This window comes from Zootermopsis nevadensis, unplaced genomic scaffold (assembly GCF_977971745.1).
Source record: "Zootermopsis nevadensis isolate Lab colony 2312 unplaced genomic scaffold, Znev_1.0 Znev_ptg000006l, whole genome shotgun sequence".
NCBI classification, from domain to species: Eukaryota; Metazoa; Arthropoda; class Insecta; order Blattodea; family Termopsidae; genus Zootermopsis; species Zootermopsis nevadensis.
The window spans coordinates 13,278,841-13,299,220 of NW_028259138.1; the positions used below are offsets into that span (position 1 = coordinate 13,278,841).

Below are 20,380 nucleotides of genomic sequence, written 5' to 3' on the forward strand. Positions count from 1 at the left end.
CTAAATATCTAAAATAGTGAAGAACGTCCCGCGGTTTAAGGGGCCTGAAGTTTGGCTAATGTCTTCGCAAAAGCGTGCCACTAGTCCTTAAAGAGCCTAATACAGTCCATACACTCTCACCCTATTATACTTACATCCATTTTAATATTATCCTCCCATCCAAACCTAGGTTTTCCCCCCTTTATGTTTGTCGATCAGTATTGTGTGCATATTTCTAACCTCTCACAAACTTTCCCTTCTACTGGGGAAATGTAGTATCAGATGAGTAATTATGTCGGTGGTGATACAACTATTAACAATTACGTAATCAGAGACGACAAGATAAATTATGTTGAACTGGAAATAATATTGTATAAAAGTCACTACATTCTATGAGACGCTACCCCGTCATTTGACTTGAAAGCTGAGGAAATACTCAGAGCAGCAGGTTCTAAACTGATTCGGTACCACTCGAATATATTATAATTATTATTACATTTGTTAAATCTCCCATCTCCGTCACGCATGCCACATGATCTGATCGCCGAAATAATATTCAACGAACAGTGCGAATTACGAAGATTCTAATTTATCTCCTACAGCCTCCTGTTCCTTTGTCTGCCTTAGGTCCACACATCTTATTTTTTTCGTTTTTATACAGACGATGGCAAGTGAAAAATGAAGAACCTAATTAATATAATATTTGTCATGAGTTATATTATTAAAGTTTTATGGTTAATGAACATGTAAGCAACAAAACGATATAAATACCAGCTGTGTTCAAACTTCGTCCAAAGCACTCATACTTCAGACGACAAAAGATACTGCCGTCAAATAATATCTCCCTACTGAGCGTTCGCTTTGATCAGCGCAGAGAACTGCATTCCTTACAAAAAAAAAGCACAGACAGATACACGTATGAGGTGCCAGGTTCACATTTCTGACGGGCTACAGGGTGTCCTGAATGGAAATTCTCGTGGTTGTCCTCAGTCCTTCCAGGCAAACGCTGGGATAGTACCTTTAAATTAGGCTAGGGCATTTTCCTTCCACATTCTTTCCAATTCAATACCATCATAAGATGACTGTCTTCTGGGTTGTTGCGCCGTGTAGTCTGGCAGAAGTTTACCAACGTTTCGGAGGCCCCTGATGCGTCCATCATCAGGGCGATTTAGATTCACCGCCGTGAAAACCTCAAATCCTACACCACAATCCTCACATTCGACGATACATGGTCTGAGCTACTTAATAAGCGTCGTTAAATAAACTACAAATAAATTCGTGAATAAAGTATAGTCATTTAGGTTTTTGCGTAAGAATCCGATAGTCTCTCGACATTTTCAGTTGAACGTGACTGTACCAAGGGTGGGAACATTAAATGAGGGGAAGGGGCAAACACGCTAATGAATTCCTGATGAACGTTGCAAAATAAAGGGAGGGAGGAGGGTAAGAAGACAACAGACTGAAAAAAAGTTCCGACCGGGTCGCCTGCCCAATCGTAATGTCACTTCGAAGACCTAGGAGAAGATGGGACAACGATATTAGAATAAATGCTAGAAGAATTTTGTGTGAGAGACTCAGTAGGTCTATAGGGTCCCATGGAGACCTTTGTGAATACGCAACGAAATTAGTGCCGTCGTAAAACACGCGATCAATACGAATCATGGAAACACTATTTGCTGATAATTGTGAGTTTCATTAACTTTTATTCATTTTAAGGCACACTTAAGTACTTTAATATATTATATATATTTACTCTCCATGTATTAACCTAACTCCTGAGTGAAAAGTGGATGCCTAACACACACACGTTATTCAATAATTGAATAAAGATCACTGATTTTTATTTGATTACTAATACAATATCACAGGAACATCTACACAATATACGCCATAGAAATTGGAACAGGCGAGCGTCAGAAATGTTATTATTTTATTGAATTTTTCTTTGGCACACGGGTACATAATATATTTATAATATCTTCATCTTTGTTATTTCAGTAAAGTTTATCATAAGTAAAATTGAGGCTGTAATCCACAATTGCTCTAATTGCGGCTGGTAAGATGTGTTTTGTTTAAATTACAAAAAATATTGGTTGAATTAATAGTAAAATACAATAGTGATACATGAAGCAAAATACAATGTATAAGTAACAATTTTACAGATCCTCAACCAGATATGTATGGTCATACTAGCATACATTATTCTTGGACTGTCCAGCGATACTTTCTCAATTACATAGACTATAGATCATAAAATAGTTGGACCACTCGTTAAATTAAGAAATGGAGACGAAATCTGTAATTAAGGCTTTGACCGGGATGTTCTTTTGTTAAATCTTATGTGGTACCGCCTGATTCGACTTCTAATGGTTAAGTGAAGTGTTTTCTTCGCGGTACGGTCTGGATTCGTAAATATTATGAAGACGAGCTTCGGCTTCAAAGGGTTAACCAGCTGATTTTCGTAATGGTGAGGTGTAGTGTTTTCTTCGCGGTACGGACTGAATTCATAAATAATATTCAGACGATCTTCGGCTTCAAAGGGTTAAGAAGCAAGAATATTAGCTACTCTATCGATACGTTGGGTTTAATACGTCAGAAAATCGTAGATTGGGCGAAGACAAGTAATCGAATAAGGTAAATAATTGATAAACTACAGCGTTAAGGAAGAAAATTAAAATTAAAATCATCTGCACTGAAAACTAATTCCTGAATACGAGACCGAATAAAACAGAACGAGAATGTACGAGGGCAACTTACGCTTCGTGTAACATCTTCTGGGAACCTTCGAGGTTGAGCAGTGGTTTCGTCGTCAGATTTTTCAATATCATAGATTAATAAAGCTGTCAAGTGTATCGGAGAGAGGACAGGAGGGACATATCCTCTGTGTCCTCCCACAGCAAGGCTACGCGACGCCATCTCACATCTCGGGATCAAAAGCTAGCTGCTGCCTCCGTCTTTTATTATATTTACACAAGAGGGCGCGCCAAAGTTTGCATAGATGCGTCCCCCCCCCTCCCTTACAGAACAAAAGGTTCATTCCACTTCGCCCTTTTATTAATATTCAGAGCAGCAAATACATTAACAACAAGGACCTGAAAAATGATGCTTCTTATTCGCAGAAATAAAAATTAATAAGCAACCCCCACAGCCTTAGATAAAGATTGCCTTGTTTTCCTTCCTCATGTTCGTTATTCTTATTTTTTTTATCATCATCAGTCAGCTGTCGTATATGACGCCAGATCCTTCAGCCCAACTATTAAAGTCGAGTACTCGGATGGCGATTTCGCATGATAAAAAAATCTCTGTTGCATGTCCGAATAATGATTTCGAAAAATTACAGAAGAGATTAAAAAATGATCTAGCTTTATTGTGAGGCCAGTGGTGAGTCAGAGGTTAAGTCCGTAACTTGGGACTTTGGAAATGGAAGACTTAGAACTAGGAGAGAAACCAGTTTCGGGGTAACCAATCAACTTGAAGTCACCCGGGTCTCCTCTTAATTTATAGGAACACAAGGACCGGTTCAGATACGTCATTAGATCGTCAATTTCTGTTTATTCCACGTTTTATCAACTGCGTTTATGTCGTGTCGAATGTGAATTAATAACTGGGACGAACTGAAAGGATGCCCCATAATTTGCAACCTTGCAAGGAACAAGCCTATTTGGTAATATTCTATAATAACTTTTTTGGACAGCCACATTATACCCCCCACCCACCATCCCCTAGGCGCAGACTTGTTAATTTATTTAAGTTATAATAATAAAATGCAATGTCATAGCGTCACAATTTATATATAAAGAAACAAAACTTTTTTCCATGATGACCTCAGAGGTACGTAAATCAACGCAAATTACTTGTAAATAGAAAAAGTTCAAAGTAATTTTGTATAAAAAGTAAAGAAATGAAAAATTAATAAGTTCCGAACAGAACCGCTGGACGGATTTGGATTAAATTATGTGTGGACGTTACGTCACTGAGGAATTCTTTCTATAACCTTGTCGGTAATACCAACATGGCGGAAGAACAAACTTTTGAGGTGGGATCAACTTGCAAAAGGGCTATGATTTTTTTTGAAAAATACAAAAACTTTGATGCAAATCAACAACATGGCTCTGGATGGAATAAAACGAAAATTTCTGACTTGTCCGGGATTCTGTACGACACATACCCCAGAGCCGAAGTGCCTTGTGACAAGTCGCGATTGGAATTACTCAAATAAGACATTAATACACGTGATTTGTACAGCTGGAAAGCGCGTGGTGTTATTAAAAATAATTGGGTTTGTCATTACACCTCGTATACAGTCTCAGAGACGCGAAAGGGAAACAGCAGAAGTACATGGTTTCGCTTTTACTGCAGTCACACAGAGGACGTATTGCCCGCCGTGTGTGTGATTGAGTGTGTGGCATCAGTCATCCGGGTTCGCTCTGAAGGGATGACCCGATTGATGGATCCTGAGGGAGAAGGTAAGGAGATCCTGTCTCCGTCCCTTGGGACTTCCCAGACAACAGCGACCGATTTTGTTCTGTGGTCTGGACTCATATGACAGGGATAGCCAAAGTGTGTATCTGAGGTCACAGTCGTCGTCAGATATCTACAAAACGTATAAGCGAGAAATTGTGATTACATCGAGAGAAATTTCGCGATGTGTATTTGTTCGCTCACCCCATCTCGTATCGAGATCAAGAATTATTAGAAGCTATACGTCTCCTTCCCTCAATCGCGTAGCTGTACAAGAATTAAATGTTAAAATTCTAGTTGAATAAACCTAGAAGATTATATCACTTGGGAGACTTTAACGTAAACCAGAAGATAATACTGATACAGAAACGAACGTGTAAAAATTTGGACTAAAGTGAGTTGGTTCAGGATAAAGTCAAATAGCAAAGCGTTTCTTAACACAGAAATTCCATTAAAGAATGCAATCTGTTGGCCGGTTGAAGAACTATAAACTGCTCAGGAAAATCCATTGCCATGGGGTTGGTTAACTACAGAGTTAGTTAGTTAGTTTCATAATTAGCTAGTTAATCAGGCAGCTACTAGACACACAGCTGAGGTCAAACACCCTGTCCCAAAAATTGGTGCCGATCCTGGCGGGATTCTGTGGTCCTGTGAAACTATCGATTAGTATTCTCAGTTAACCAGATTCTCCGAGAAAGAGTCCCCTGTCTGCATGGTGATGAACGCGACGCTGGGGTAAACAAGTGTAAGCGATGTCCTGGCCGATAGCCAATATGATGTGAAGGCCATGGCTTCTCCCCCAGAAAATTCGACGGACAACTCCGGGCGGAAATCTGGACCTGACAGTAATGAGATATTACTGACACCAATACAGCTGTTTCCAGGTGGTTACAGATTCATTAAAGCAGGGCCAAGACACGTCAAATCCATTCCAAAATCGCGTTTATAACTTTCTATAATATCACCTCTCTAACACTGAGATGGCGGGTTCGAATCTCGCCCGAGGAGGATTTATGTCCGTGTTTTTCTGCGAAGGTACAGCCCTGACAATGATTCGATCCCCAGCGAAAGAAATCTTTCACCAACGTCTAAGGAACATACAGTTTTCAAGATTAATTGCTAATCGGAAAAGACCAGACGATATCAAATCCGTGAAAGCTGAGGAGGGATTCTGTAATCTCGCGTGTTTTATATGTGTGCATTTAGATTACTACTGTTTCGCACAGCGGTTTCCATAAAAATTTCGTCAAAAATTTTGCAAGCACTTAAACCCCTCCCCCCTCAAGTTCTTACCCTTATTGATTTAACTTTTTTTTCGAGCTGAATTAAATTTGGAAAAACAAAAGAAACGCTCCTTTCCATATATTTTTCTCCGTTTAAACAAAGTATGTTAACACAATTTGATGTCATAAAATCATTCTGACACCTATTAAATGCATGCCAAAATGTCTCCCAGCAAACAGATGTAAACGCTACTAAACCTGAATAAGGCCTGGAGCTCTCGTTGCTACGCTTGGCGTCGTTTTTCTACCATCGTGCCCAGGGATATACCAAATGATTGAAGCCTTTCTCTGGCGTCGCGACGCATTTCGTCGGCTTCCTAGTTAATTGTTCAGTGCCGCCTGGAGAATTATTTGGCGTTATTTGAAGGCGTCGCGACGCCGGGCGTAGAATTTATAAATTCGCTTCCAATGTTAACCAAAGGGTTTGTATTACATTCCTGGAGTCATGTGATGGCGTCGCCATTGTAGGCGTCGCGACGCCGGGCGTCGAATTTATAAATTCGCTTCCAATGTTAACCAAAGGGTTTGGGTCACATTCCTGAGGTCATGTGATGGCGTCGCTTTGGTAGGCGTCGCGACGCCGGGCGTCGAAATTCTAAAGTCGCTCCCAATGTTAACCTAAGGGTTTGTATTACATTCCTGAAGTCATGTGATGGCGTCGCCATTGTAGGCGTCGCGACGCCGGGCGTCGAATAGCTATAGTCGCTCCCAATGTTAACGAAGAAGGTTTGGTCACATTTGTGGGGGGTCCTGTGATGCCGTCGCGACGCTCGGTCTCAGATTTTTACCTTCGTCTTCCGTGCCATCCGGGGCATTTTCTGCTGTAAATCTGGCGTTTTCGAGGGCGTCGCGGCAAATGTCGTCGAGTCTCTAACATCATGCCCAATTACATTACAAGGTCTTCAGTCACATTTTCACTGTTGCTCAGATGGCGCCGTAAAGCCCGTGTCACAAAAACGGTCAGTTATCAAATCGACGCCACACGTCGTTACGCTGATAGCCGTTACGGCAAACATTGCGACGACTTTGAGAGGCGCGAAATTTACCGCAAGTATGTCTCCATATCAGTGCTGGGAAACTTTCTACACCCGCAGCACACTAAACACTGTCAAAGAGTCATGGCGGCACACCGACCCCATTTTGGGTTTATGGCAAATCGACCCCAACCGAAAAATGTTCTATTTAATGTTTACACTTATCCATCTCTATTATTGTCTTTTACTATATGTATATTCATTATTTAAAATATATTAAAACATATTTATACATATCGTTTAATCCCAAACTTATTAACTATGTGTAATCATTAAAACTTAAAGATAATTATTAATATTTTTATATGTAATTATTTCACAGTATCGAAATCAGTTTCCTCCAACCCAAAGATCCCGCTGCATGTGGATGTGAGCTGAGAAAATATCAGACTTAAAATAAAAATAGGAATCAATAATTATCTAATTATGAAAATATATAATCCATTTAATAGCTAAGCGATTCCCAGAAAAATACACAGAGTAGCAATTAAGATAAAGTGGACGTACTATATACGCTTTGCTGAAAAATGGTTGAATTATTTTCCGATTCCATTCAGCAGATCTTGTCTGCCCGATCAAAATGAAGAAAGAAATCAAGACAGACAATTATTTAACTCATTATGGTTATAATCATAATATTTTGCTTTATTGTGATATCTTTTAAGATGTAGATATATTAATTACCTGAAACTGAAAAACCAGCCTCTGCATCATCCAAATTGGATAACGGCAGTCACATCATTGGCTCAATCAGTCAATTGACATAAAAATGATTAAATCAGTTTCTAATTTTCTATTTCGTTCATTTTAGGTGTAAAGCTGACAAGTACTAATCTAATTATGATAAAACTCCTTTATGATCCCATCATTATAATTATCAGCATACTTTCACAATAATTATATTCACATTCTGTGTCTATAATGTATCACTGCCAGATCAGCTAATTCAAATTGCCTGAAAAAATTTCATGTCCCAAGTATAACCTAACCTAACCTAACCTATGACATAACCTAGAAAAAAGTGCAACGAAGTCGTTCTGGAAGAATATAGATCAGCAGCTTTAACCACCATAAAGAGAAACTTTCATTCAGATAAACAGAATTACAGCCTTAAATATTAAAATATAATATGGTGCATAAATTCATAAATGAACTCACCATTTTGAAACTGCATCTTCCATCACAGAGCTGGTAATCCAATCAGAGTCCAAATTCTGACACAATCCAAAACACTTGTTCACAAAATGTCCCAAAATTTAAAACTTGAGCACTGAAATTCTGTTCACATTTCACACACGACACCGCACTAACCGAGTAAACATACTCTTCATTTGTGTTCGGAAGGGACCTAGCTAAAGTCACTCTACACTCGGAAGGACCATCGTAATCTGTCAACAACCGGCTCACTGGCTAATCCTATGACATAATTTGTATGCCCTAACATAAAGAAAACCCTCCCAGTTATTCAAAAACTGATAATCTGCACACAACTATCAAATTTCTTTCATAATATGATCAGGTTGTACAGTGCCACAGAACCAGGTGTTTGCGGCAGGAGGAAATTCTTGGCCAATTGTCCAAATCCTTTGTTACTGGCCCAGATAATATTAGGTTATTTAAACTACCAAAAAAAAAACAGTATAATGGAAGGAATTACTTATTATTCCATTGTTAAATTTATATTGCTGCATCTACTTTCCAAAATACTGAAATTTTAATCACTTTACCTAATTACTTGTAGGCCTATAGCTGATAAACATGTTACTTTGAGGGAAGACACTAATTTGCAGTGATAAGAAAATAACCAAACCTAGAAGAGATAAAGTAATTTGGAAATGACAAATCTTACAATTTTTTTATCAAGTAGTCAAATCAAGTGTTAACATACAACTTGGATTGGAAGATAAACAAATATATAGAATTTTAATTCTAAAACCCTTCAGGTAGCAGTGTCTTGGAACACCAATATGAATATTGGTGTATAATATTAAAATGGACAACAAAGTAACAAGTTGTGAGAATGTTGTATGCTGAAAAAGGGGCTCTGAACCATAACCAATAAAGAATTTCTAAGTATTGAATCACTCGGCTCCATTACCAGGTACTTAACCTCCATCCACCAATTCAGTGTGCAGTCTTCCAGATTTACATGGAGTAAAATTCTGTAGCCGTACGTTCTCAAGTTTGCCCATGCAGAGATCTACTGCCACATTATTAAACAAAAACCTTTACTCTGAGGTAAGACATTAAATTGTGGCACATAACCAATATTACCCACACGCCATTTAACCTAAACCTGATGCAGAATTCACGTGTATTCATCCTTCCCATAGCCAACTCTATTACTAATAAAATTAACTTTGCCTGCCGCCGAATCCAGATTCATCGGGGAAATGTAAAACTATGTATAAAATGGCTAATCACATTTGTTATACGCAGACAAAACCTAGCGGCATTCATAAAAGTTAAAGGAATGTATTTATGAACCGATTCGTAATGTTACTTGCCTGCTCTGGCTGCTAACGTCGTAATATTGCATATTGGAGTAACGCGTGTTCGTCATAACTTGCGTAGGCAACCTTACGGAAGTAAAGTCCTGCATGCTCAACGAGATCTTCCGTATGCCCTTCCTAGTGTTCAGTGACAATTACACAGATTCGAAATTACATACTATTATTTCTTTTCAGGTTATACTTTCCCGTCTTCACCGAACCCACGCCGAACTAGGCCCATTTCCCGCCTATAAAATTCACTGTAGGCTACACCAGACGAAGTTGTACGTCTGCAAATCAACAAAGTCAAACAGCATGCATTACGTTAACACACAATTCCACATCCATTGACAAGATTAGCGCTGCCAATCAATCCTGTTCTAATACGTGGCTCTGTCTCCAATAGGTCTGCTGTAAATGCAATGTATATTATGGATCCATTCATACTGATTCTTCATTCTACTTGGAATAAATTCAGACGTTGCAAGATGACAACTCACCTCCATTGCTTCAAGGTTATGTTACCTACACGTCTGCTATATACCTTTATTGCACGGAGTTTAAACATTGGGGCAGGCTACATCTTTCTTCAATAACGAAAATAACACATTAATCACTTCACATTTTATTGTAAATATACATAAGGACAGTTTTAATTTAGGTATAAATATAACTGCCTTGATTTAAAAAGTCTATAGTTAACTTATTTCATAATCACTCCATAATCTGCAACAAACTTTTCAACTGATAAATCACATTGAAAAATACTATACAAAAAGAACTTTCCAAGATAAAAAGCAATCAACATGGAATTCATAAATTTACAAAAATTAAATCAAACATAATTGTATAATGCTGCCACGTCTGTTAGAATCAGTACAAAGGCCAAGACACTGTCAAAAAAGTTCTGGTAACAGTCATTCACTATAATGTTCTATTATCAATTTGTTAATTCATTCTTTACATACCTGTACATACAAAATCACACAATACGCTACCTTCACTTACTTTGTTGCCCTACGACAATTCCGCTGTTCAGTTACTACATACTATATTGGCACTTTCCTCTGGATATTCACATAAACATGTACACGCCATTTGCAAATCTTCTACGATGGCTTGGTGCTTGGCCAACAAGGTCCAAACATTCTGGCAGTTGAGTTAATACGGGGGGGAATGTTGGCTGGTACCTAGCGACGAAAACAAATCATAATTAATGGCTAATGTGGAAATCGCAATGAGAGACAACATTGTCAGTGTCTACGATGAACAGGTTGCACACAACGTAAGACCTCTTCCGTCTCAAATCCATCCAAAGTCTCTGGCAGCCGATTCAGATCGGTATGATGACGATATCAAAGCTATTCAGAATGCCAAGGTGCTCGTCTGTTTTTATCCGACTGTCTCCGTGACCGAGCACCCACTTCCAAAAGGGCAGGATCCATATTTTCGCTACTGTGAAAACCACATATCTCAGTAGTAAATCCGGATTCCTATCGATTCCTTACTTGCATGGGAGGTTCCTATAATGGGTTCACTGCAAGAAAACTCTCCAGAAATAGATTTTCAAGCTCGATAACAAATAAAAAAAAATAATTCAGAGACCTGCATGATTGGTTTGGAGCATATGGGCCAATCAGGGCTGCTACCTGTCAGGTTAATTCAACAAAAGAATTTTTTTTACATCATATAAAAGATACGTTTCGAAACATGGCACGATAGCTCAGTTAGTAAAGTGGCTGGCTACAGTTTCAATGGACAGGGTTCAAAAGCTGGAGGCGGGACTTTTCTCCGTAATGCCACATCCAGAACAAATTTGGAATCCAAATAGGCCCACAGCCAGAATGTATCAGACATTACTTCCATACATCCTCCTTAATTCTATTATGTCAAAACAAAGCTTTTGAGGGAACGGACCTTCATTCATTCGTCGTCTACGGTCAGCTTGACCGAAGTGACCCCTTTTCGGGGTTTTCTTGCGAAAGTACGACAGCGGTGAATGGCCCTTAGACAATCTGAAATGGGTTCCAACGGAAATTACACAAAATGCTACATTTATTATACCGTCTATCAACAGTGTGCCCCTCTGAATCTAGTTTGGACTTACCTGATTGAGGTGTGTGAGCATTAGACGTGATGTCTTGTAAAATTGAATTGAGAGAAGTCGACATTCTACTCAGGTATGGAGGTCCAGTGTACGATTCCATATTTACACTGGAAATAGATTGCATTCGTTTACACACACTAAAATTTCAATGAGTAGGATCTGTGTCCTACAACTTAAGTACCGAATTAGGAGGCAAGAATTCTTACCTCATTACTTTTGGATAATGTGCAGCGGAATTTGGATTACTGCAATGTCTCGAATTTGGGCCAGGCGCACATCCTACAATCAAATTCGTGCGATTAGTGCGTTACACGATTTGAGACACATTTTCAATTTTTATTCAAATTACGTCTCAACACAAAAAAGGCAAAAACATTTATGGAAAACATGAATTTCAACCTTTGCCGGCCTTGGTCTACCAAGTGACGTCAAAAAACCTTGCAAGGTGCAAGATCTTGTGAGATGATTTCAATTAATGTCAATGACACTTTATCAATTACATAACTTATACAGCATCAAATGGAAGATGAATGTGAATGAATTAGGAAGGATGTACACAGAAGCAGTCGTGGCATATTTTATGGTATTAATCCGACATTTGTTGGGGGGGGCTCAGCACAGCAGCGATAAACTTAATCAAACAGTGAGCCTCTGGACTGAGAATGGAACCTCCCGGAAACAAAGAACGGATACTAAAAATTCAACTGCGAAGTTCAGTCTGAATTGTGAGTAGATAAAATATTTAGAAAGAGATGGTCAAGGCCTATTTCAAAATAATTCCGATCAAAAAGCTTTTACACAACTTTGGGCAAATTATTAACCCGACGCACACCCACACGTAATCTACGGAAATTGTCACTGCTCTGAAATTTGACAAATTAAATACGTTTTAGGATGAGAAAATTATGATGAACTATTTGCACAGCATCGAAGGACATAATATCACTCCACAATGTGCTGGAACTAGAAGCTTTTTTTTTTGGTAAGAAAGTACATTTCTACAGAATATTCAGGTCCTTTATGGTCAAAGTTTTGCCACAGGCCAATGTATCCTTCAAAGAAAAGAGAAAATTTTATACTGAAGCAAGATATAATCACCTACCTTCCAGGGAAGAATTCTGATTATGTCTGTTGGTAATGGAACTGTGCACGGTCGTGTGGTTCGCCTGAGAGTGTGCCACGGGAGCTTTGCTCCTTGCCATCTTGTAACTGTTTGGAACCTCAGGGTCCTGCTTATTCATTGTTTCCTGAAAGAGATGTTTTTGAAATTCATCTTGAAAACCATAGCTCATCTTAGCCGCGTCTGTACTTCCAGTCGAAGGGCGTCTTCCCAAGAGTGGTGCCGAACTCTCAGCACACTGCTTGCTAGATTTTGACTGCTGTGTCCTGCATGGCGCACTCACTGTCACTGATATGGAACTACAGTTTGTTTTAGTAGTGGGGGGGAATTTTGTTCTTGTGGAGGAATATTCTGAATCAACAGGATCAGAGTTTTTCTCCGCATTAAAATGTCCTTGCAGTTCAATTAATTCCTTCATTACACGATCAACTTCTATCTGGACAGACTCTTCATCACCCTGGGCAGTCTGTTCTACTTCCTTCTTCAAATCCGTTCCTTTTGAACTGTTCAATTTATCTTTCTCTTCTCCGCAGTGAGAAGAGTTTCCTCTCGGATCAGAGGACGGAGAGGGGGCAGGCTGCGGAGAAAGAGACTCGATCTTGGGAGCGACGTACAATGGAGCTTCCTGATCAGACAAAACCAATCTTTCTTCATGATGATAAATATCACGACCGCCCGCATTAGTCGCTGAATTTGGAAAGTTCTTCAAAGACTCATTGATTTGGCTCAGGAAATCAGCGGCAGCTGCCGTCTCCTCCTCCTCTTTCAGCAGCCTCTCCACCTCCCTTTCCTGCTGACACGAAGCCGCTGGTGGGACGATCGAAGCAGACTGTTCTAGGGGTGAACTTGCGGTGGAAGTAACAGGGGGTACATGGTCCTTTGAAATTTCCTTCTTCTTTTTCTTGAATTCACTTCTTGGCTGTGTCACATTCTCACTCTTCCCCACCGGTTTAATAGCCGCCTTTGGGCCTTCCATCTTGCGTGCATCTTTAACGATTTCGATCACTTCTATCCCATCATCATCCGCCTTCATTACTGCGGACATGGAACTCACTTTGGTGATGGTACTAGGCTGGTCCAAACTTGTGTCGTGAAGTATTCGTTGCTTCAGATTCATGATGGATTTTGTGGTGATTGGTGACGACACGGTCGTAGTTACCGAAGACTGAGACGACGATGGCAAGGAAGGCGTGACACTAATGCAATCAGGAATGTTCATTAATGGTAATGAAGTCACTGCCACCGGTTTCTGAATGTTACCCGATGTAGTAATCGACTCAACAGGACTACTTTTAGCCTTACTTGTACTACTGGAGATGCTGCTAACTGTGACAGATCTACTTACATTGGAAGATGATAAATCAAGCGTTTTGGGGGATATTCTCTCAACAGCTAGTTTCTGCTTAACACCTGACAAGTTCAGTTGTTTCTCTGACTGAAAACTAGGACTGCTCTTCCCTGACAAGTTTGGGACCTTGGCTATTGTAACATCACCGCCACTTTTCTTCCTGTTAGGAACCGAATGTGATGTTACCACCTGCAAACTTGACAGTTTAGTAGAGTTTGTACTAGTGGGAGAATTTCGAACACTGCTAGCAATGTAACTAGGAGAAACGGACGACGGCACCGACAAACTGGAGCAGACGACATGTACTTGAGAATTAGAAATCTGTGATGAAGGGGTTGAGCACTTAGTCCTCATTGTAACGTTTGCTGAAACACCATGAGGGAACACTGAACTCACTTCTGAAGTGACAACAGATTTCATTTTGGCAGTATTTTGTATCTGAGAGGTAGAACTGCCAGTGCCAGAAGTTACGGGCACCGGTGTCATCGTGATCGATACAGGCTGAGATGTCTTCATTCTTGCATTGCTGCTGGCAGTAGAAGTTTGTGAAAAGGCAGTGATAGATTGAACTAGAGCGTTAGTTACAGGCCCATGGTACAATGGTGGCACTGCTGTAAGTTTCTTAACTGGTGCAGACTTCTTCTGTTTCGTGCTGCAACGCAAAGCATAAACAAAACAATTAATTCCAAACTAATAAGAATTTCAGCTGACAATTATTAAGGTGATGAAAAATTCTGTAGCAGACTCGTATTTGAAACGAGTTGCGCTAAATACACTATGATACTGGTGGCTTTCTCTGACAAACAGAATGTATTACATCCTGTACAAATTTTTACCTCTCCTCTCACTACAATACATGAAAGCAACTTACACCATTAAATTTCTACTTACACTGCAGTGACATGGGCTTCCCTGCTCTCCCGCAGAAGGGTGGACACCTTCATCCAGCCAGGATGCCAAAGAGGCTTCACTTCCATCTCCAGAAAGTTACGTAAATTCAAATCAGCCGATTCCTTGCGAGGTTTAACAAGTTCCAGGCATTGCAGTTTGATACGGACCACTTCACACAGCAGTGACCTGTTTACAAGATACCTATATCACCACCTTTCACAGTATTAAGCCAATTAGAATACTACAAAACAGAATCTTTGCACCCCCGAAAGCAATTCCTTCAACTATTAAAGTTATGGAAACTAAATGATAAAATTTAAAACATGCCCACTCACTACTCCTAGTGACACTTTTTAATGCTTTAGACTTCTGAGGCCGTAATTCGTATCTAACCGACACAAACGTCAGCAAACTGACTGGTAAATACAGTAAGACCAACCACATTCTTGCCAAGAAAAATATTCCTCTATTTAGACTAGTTAAGAACAAATTTGGTCTGAAGGTTGCCAGTACCTGCCACATCCCTCGTGAATGTGGCAAAGTTCATGTGGGGGCGGACTGGCAGAACCATCACACAATGGGAAAAGTCATTTTACAATCGTAATACCGCAGTATTAGTCCAGCCAAACCACGCAAACACCACAATAACATTGCAATGCACGCCCAATGAAGGCGAAGGGACTATTCCTCATACAATGCACCTAACATATTGCTATAACAATATTTTCACATTTCTAACAAACAGCAAACAACGAGAAGTGTCAATCCGTTTCAATATAAACAACCAATAAGTTCGCACCAATGTCACATCACATTTTACGCTGATAATAAAATCTGAACTGAAAATTAAAAAAACGGAATGAAAATGAGCTGATAACATGCATTTTCCACATTGACAGAAAAATTACATCCCTACTAAAAATACTACCCTATTTATAAAGAAAAAATTAAGATAGTGAACAATCATTGAGAAGATCAAGGATTAAGTTGAGAGAGGAATACAAAAGACACGTAGAAAAAGATTGGGCGCTATTACAAGAGACGCTGTGGCAGGATAGAAAATATGGAGGCTTTATCATAAGATGGCCCATTCTAGTGGAAACATAAGTGTACGACGACTCTGAAAAAAATAGTTCATAATCGAATCGAGTTGTAGCAATGTTAACCTCTTACCTGACTTCATGTGTAAATGGAAACTTCCTCCTTGGGACTCTGGACTTCTGGACAGCAGTTTTGTTCTCACCATCTCCAACTTCACTGTCACTGCTCAACGAAGGCAACTCTTCAATTCCCCTACACATAATTCAACATTACATCTTCTCACACTCCTCCAGCTTTCCTTCCTTAATCTAATGTGATACGTATGCATTCAAGAACCACATAAATAGCGCTTACTTGTACTCCCATTAATCCTTCATAGACATGAGGGGTTAACGAAGGATCTGATTTGAAAAGGGAATTATGAGTTAAAACCTCTACAGAATGCATATGACACGACATAAAAAGTAAGAAAAGAAGCGTCTAGTGATGAAGCTATGAACATCTATAAAATTACTTAACGGATAAATAATTTTTAAAAATACCCCACGACGATCCTGTACATGCTGTGTCACCGTCAGTGAAAAGAAGTCACTCGGCGATGCATTAGTGAGCAGTCACCTGAATGTTGGCATTTGGACATCCGAGTAATATTTAACCCCCTCTGCACAGTAAAAGCTGCTTACAATAGAATTCTGCGTGACCTGAACATTCTTGTTTCATATTTTGCACAGGATTCTGGTTCTATAATTTCAGCTGGTGTTTTATTGAGGTTGGGTGGTTATGGTTTGATTTGTGTTATAGTTTTTTAGTTAATTTTTCTTTTAATTTATTTTTTTTTTTTTTGGAAGGGGGCCTATTAGTTTATTAGGTGGTTTTTACATTTAATTTTCCTTTTTCCTTTAAACACTACTGTCAGAAGTACATTATGTATTTTGAACACAATTGTCACTTGTTTACACTTAATTCTTCCCCAACTGTGACAAGATGTTCCTTCTCAGATAAATTCCAGGAAAAGAATATATAACGAGAAAGCCAACATTTTTTCAAGCAGACTATTTCCTTCTGAATTTCAGTTTTCTAAGACCATTTCCACATTAAACTGTTTCTATTTATTAGTAAACATTTAACACTGGTCTCTCTATAAGAGAAACTTTCGGTTAGAGATAGATTTTTATGTGATCAATGTTCTGTTTGACATGTTTTGCCGTCATTACATTTATAATTTTGTCCCTATTTTTGCATGTTAACTTTCTCAAAACAATAAAAACAAAAACAAAAACATTATTACAGCACTGTACATACTTGGCATAGCAGTTTTGTTTCCCACATGACGCAAGAATATTATCAATAACGGCTGAAGATTAAACTAAATTCAATAATTCTTTAAAATTTATATTTATTGTTTGAACATCCTCTTATTCACACATAAAGAATTTCTCATTCAAAAAAGTAACCCAACACCTTGATACCTCCCTCCACGAACAGGTTAAACACTTCTGCCACCACAACCAGCAAGAGCCCTGACACCTCAATACAGTAGTGCACACCATACCAATAAGCAATGGTGAAGTACATCAGATGAAAGAAATTTACATAACGTTTGATGAAAAGGTGAGTTAAATAGGAGCTCAGGCTTCTACTGCAGCAACTAGAGACTGACTCATCATCTGACGCCATTAATATTCGTCAGACCAGAAAAATACTTCGAAGGAAAATATTTAAATAAAATTATAATATAAAACCATCAAATAAATCCTTAAAAAATTTAGCAAACTTAAAACATTTTGGAACAATAGTAATAAGTCAAAATTGGATTTACAGAAGAGAAATTAAAGGAGCAGATTGCGTTCTAGGAATGCAATCTGCTACCATGCAGTTCAAAAAATTTTGTTTTCCTGCCTACCTAAAAATTTGAAGATAAAAAAATAAAACTATAATTTTACCCTTCACATTACACGAAACTTGATCTCTTACACCAAGGGAAGAAAACTAATTAATGGTCCTGAGGAAAATATTTAGACCCATCACAAATAAAGTGAGGAGAGACTGAAGAAAATTTGTACTCTTCGCGTAACTGTTTAGAATTAAATTTGGCACAATACAATGGGCAGGTCTCACAGTGCACACTGACGGAAATCAAAATGCGTTGAAAACATTGGCTGGAAAAACTTAAGGAAGACCAATAGGAAGACCTCAAGAATAAATGGAAGGATAATATTAAAATTGAAGGAAACATGGTGGGAGGGTGTGCACTGCATTTACCTGGCCCATGGCAGAGACCAATACTGGACTCTTGCAACATGGTAATAATCCTTCAGGTTCCCTAAAAGGCAGAGAATTTGACATCTTCTCAATATGGACTCTGCTCCATGACATTATGTACTTAGATCGGTTTTATTCAAATTAGTAAATGTTTCCAAATTAAATTAGAGTTATAACGCCAATTTTCTTTTTAAAAAATGGAGCTTTATAGCAGCTGGATTATTAGCACAAAAGCTGCATATAGTAGCCTGAGGTATTATTTGAATATTAGCAGTGTAAAAATGAAAGGCGCTGACCCCATGCAATGGAGCTAAGACTGCCCTCAACTGATTACTCATACCACTGCCTCCAACAGAAACAAATGCAGGCCTCACTCGAAGTCATCATCACCAGTACGATCACATAAACACGCCAAGTTTTAACCTAATTTTGAAATCTCAAAATCTTTCTTTACATTAAAGTAAATTCAACAATTTATAACACAACAAAGCTTTATCTGAATAATATATAATGTGGTACAATGTTTAGAAAAAGGATTCCTAAATCTTTCTGCTGTAAAAAGAATCATAACATGTGACACTTAAAAAGTAAAAAATGCGAAGGAAAACCTTGATTTAACGTGTCAGATTTTAAATACTGAACACAAGCAGCACTGCACTACCCCAATCATAAAATAGAAACAGTAGAATCAATTATATTTAATATACCACCCAATACAATTATTATATCAGATGGTATATTAAATATAATTGAAAATGATAAATACAGTGGTAAAAAATTTCTGATTTAAAAAAGCACACACATTCATAACATCCTAGGTTTTCATCTGTATCACGGCATGGGATCCAGAGCCTGAATAAATCTCATTATAACTAAACATAAATTCCTAAAAACATGTAACTGAGCACTATTTACATAAGAATCAGTTGTTGATTTCAAAATATAAATTGCCTGTTTCATGAAGCATAATGTTGCAAATTTTACTAAATTTAATTCTAAGAAATACAATACATATGTACAGTAACTTCTAGGAATTGTTAAAGTGACATTTAACCGTATCGACCTCACAATGTGAAAGAAATATGTATTAATGTTTAAATTTTCTCTACCCCTGACACAATTCACATACGATGGGAGATTCTAACATTGCTACCACTTCAATTAAATGCTGAGGGGATACAGTCAATGTGAATAATGTTGCCAAGTCCACATCCATGTCGCATATAATCCCACATACGACACTTTGCGACACCCAAATTGAATCCAACTCTTCTATGTAAAAACGTTTAGGAAAAAGTTGTACACAATTACTGGTACGTAAGTGGTACGACCAATTGGCAACATGTGAAACACTAAAGAGAAAATGTAGAAGGGCGGAAAAAAATCAGAATTGGTTTCTGCATCATGGCCGGGATAGCTCAGTCAGTATACTGACTAGCTATGGGCTGGACGACCGGTGTTCGATCCCCGACAGGAGCAGAGGAATTTTTCCTCTAGCCTCTGCGTCCAGACCGGCTCTGGGGCCCACCCAGCCTCCTCTACAATGGGTACCGGGGTCCTTTCCCGGGAGTAAAGTCGGCAGGGGCGTGATACTGACCACTCACTCCATCTAGTGCCGAGGTCAAGAAAGACAGAAGCTATACCTCCACTCCCCCCAAGCGCCTGTACGGCACGTAGCGGGACAAACTTTTAATGATCATTATTCTTCTGACTTTAACACAACATAAAGCCAACAGTTTAAAATATGACTATTATTTGTACCGCACAACTTCAGACAGGCAGAGTGCCGGTCTTTTCAAAAATAAATGCTGTTTACCAATCCATGAATCCAAAAGGAATGAAAACCACTGATTTATCACAATCTTTTCTAAATATTAAAACGGAGTAGGCAAATTATATCAAGGTTTTCACTTACATCTCAATGACAGGAACAACAGTAAGCTTTTCTGCAAGATTTTATACACATCATAAAGGTCAGTTCATAATAAAATCATTTGATATATGTTTCAAAATATGCCAATTGTATCTTCCATACTGAAATGAAGAAAATTCATATCCAGAATGCACCCTGTTGACCTACTCAACTGATAGACTGGTACCTTTACATAACTAACAATTTTTTTTACTAATAAATATCTTATGTTGTTGAACTGATTGTGAACGATAATGACGGACAAAATTTCAAATCTTCCACCTGTCCACCAAACTACGCCCAAAATTGTAAGGTAAATGTTCAAGTACACCGTAGAAATTGCTAATTACTAACTCAACAACGCTGCTTATACAATCGTCACATTACTGACTTGAACGACATGTTTCCAAGAGTCGACTGAGGAGGACAAGACGGTGCAAACATTTATAA

General features: G+C 38.6%; 2 protein-coding genes across 13 annotated transcripts in view; both read right to left on the bottom strand.

Moving 5' to 3' along the window:
- Nucleotides 1–9,461, bottom strand: part of LOC110837456 (uncharacterized) — a 516,015-nt gene extending 506,554 nt beyond the window's left edge. Inside the window, exon 1 of the mRNA XM_087343743.1 lies at nucleotides 7,916–9,461. Within this exon, the coding sequence (XP_087199869.1) occupies nucleotides 7,916–7,938 (23 nt within the window). The 5' untranslated portion in view covers nucleotides 7,939–9,461. The remainder of the gene's footprint in view (nucleotides 1–7,915) is intronic.
- A 397-nt stretch (nucleotides 9,462–9,858) lies between these two features.
- The window catches only part of LOC110830248 (yemanuclein), a 33,917-nt gene continuing 23,395 nt past the window's right edge, over nucleotides 9,859–20,380 (bottom strand). For 9 of the 12 annotated variants that reach the window (XM_087343712.1, XM_087343709.1, XM_087343707.1 and 6 more), the window contains 7 exons: nucleotides 15,889–16,008; nucleotides 14,716–14,901; nucleotides 12,459–14,476; nucleotides 11,563–11,635; nucleotides 11,357–11,493; nucleotides 11,167–11,264; nucleotides 9,859–10,439 (listed from right to left, as the gene is read on the bottom strand). In XM_087343712.1, the coding sequence (XP_087199838.1) occupies nucleotides 11,173–11,264; nucleotides 11,357–11,493; nucleotides 11,563–11,635; nucleotides 12,459–14,476; nucleotides 14,716–14,901; nucleotides 15,889–16,008 (2,626 nt within the window). In that variant the 3' untranslated portion in view covers nucleotides 9,859–10,439; nucleotides 11,167–11,172. The remainder of the gene's footprint in view (nucleotides 10,440–11,166; nucleotides 11,265–11,356; nucleotides 11,494–11,562; nucleotides 11,636–12,458; nucleotides 14,477–14,715; nucleotides 14,902–15,888; nucleotides 16,009–20,380) is intronic. The other 3 variants (XM_087343708.1, XM_087343711.1, XM_087343710.1) reach the window with 3 other exon arrangements.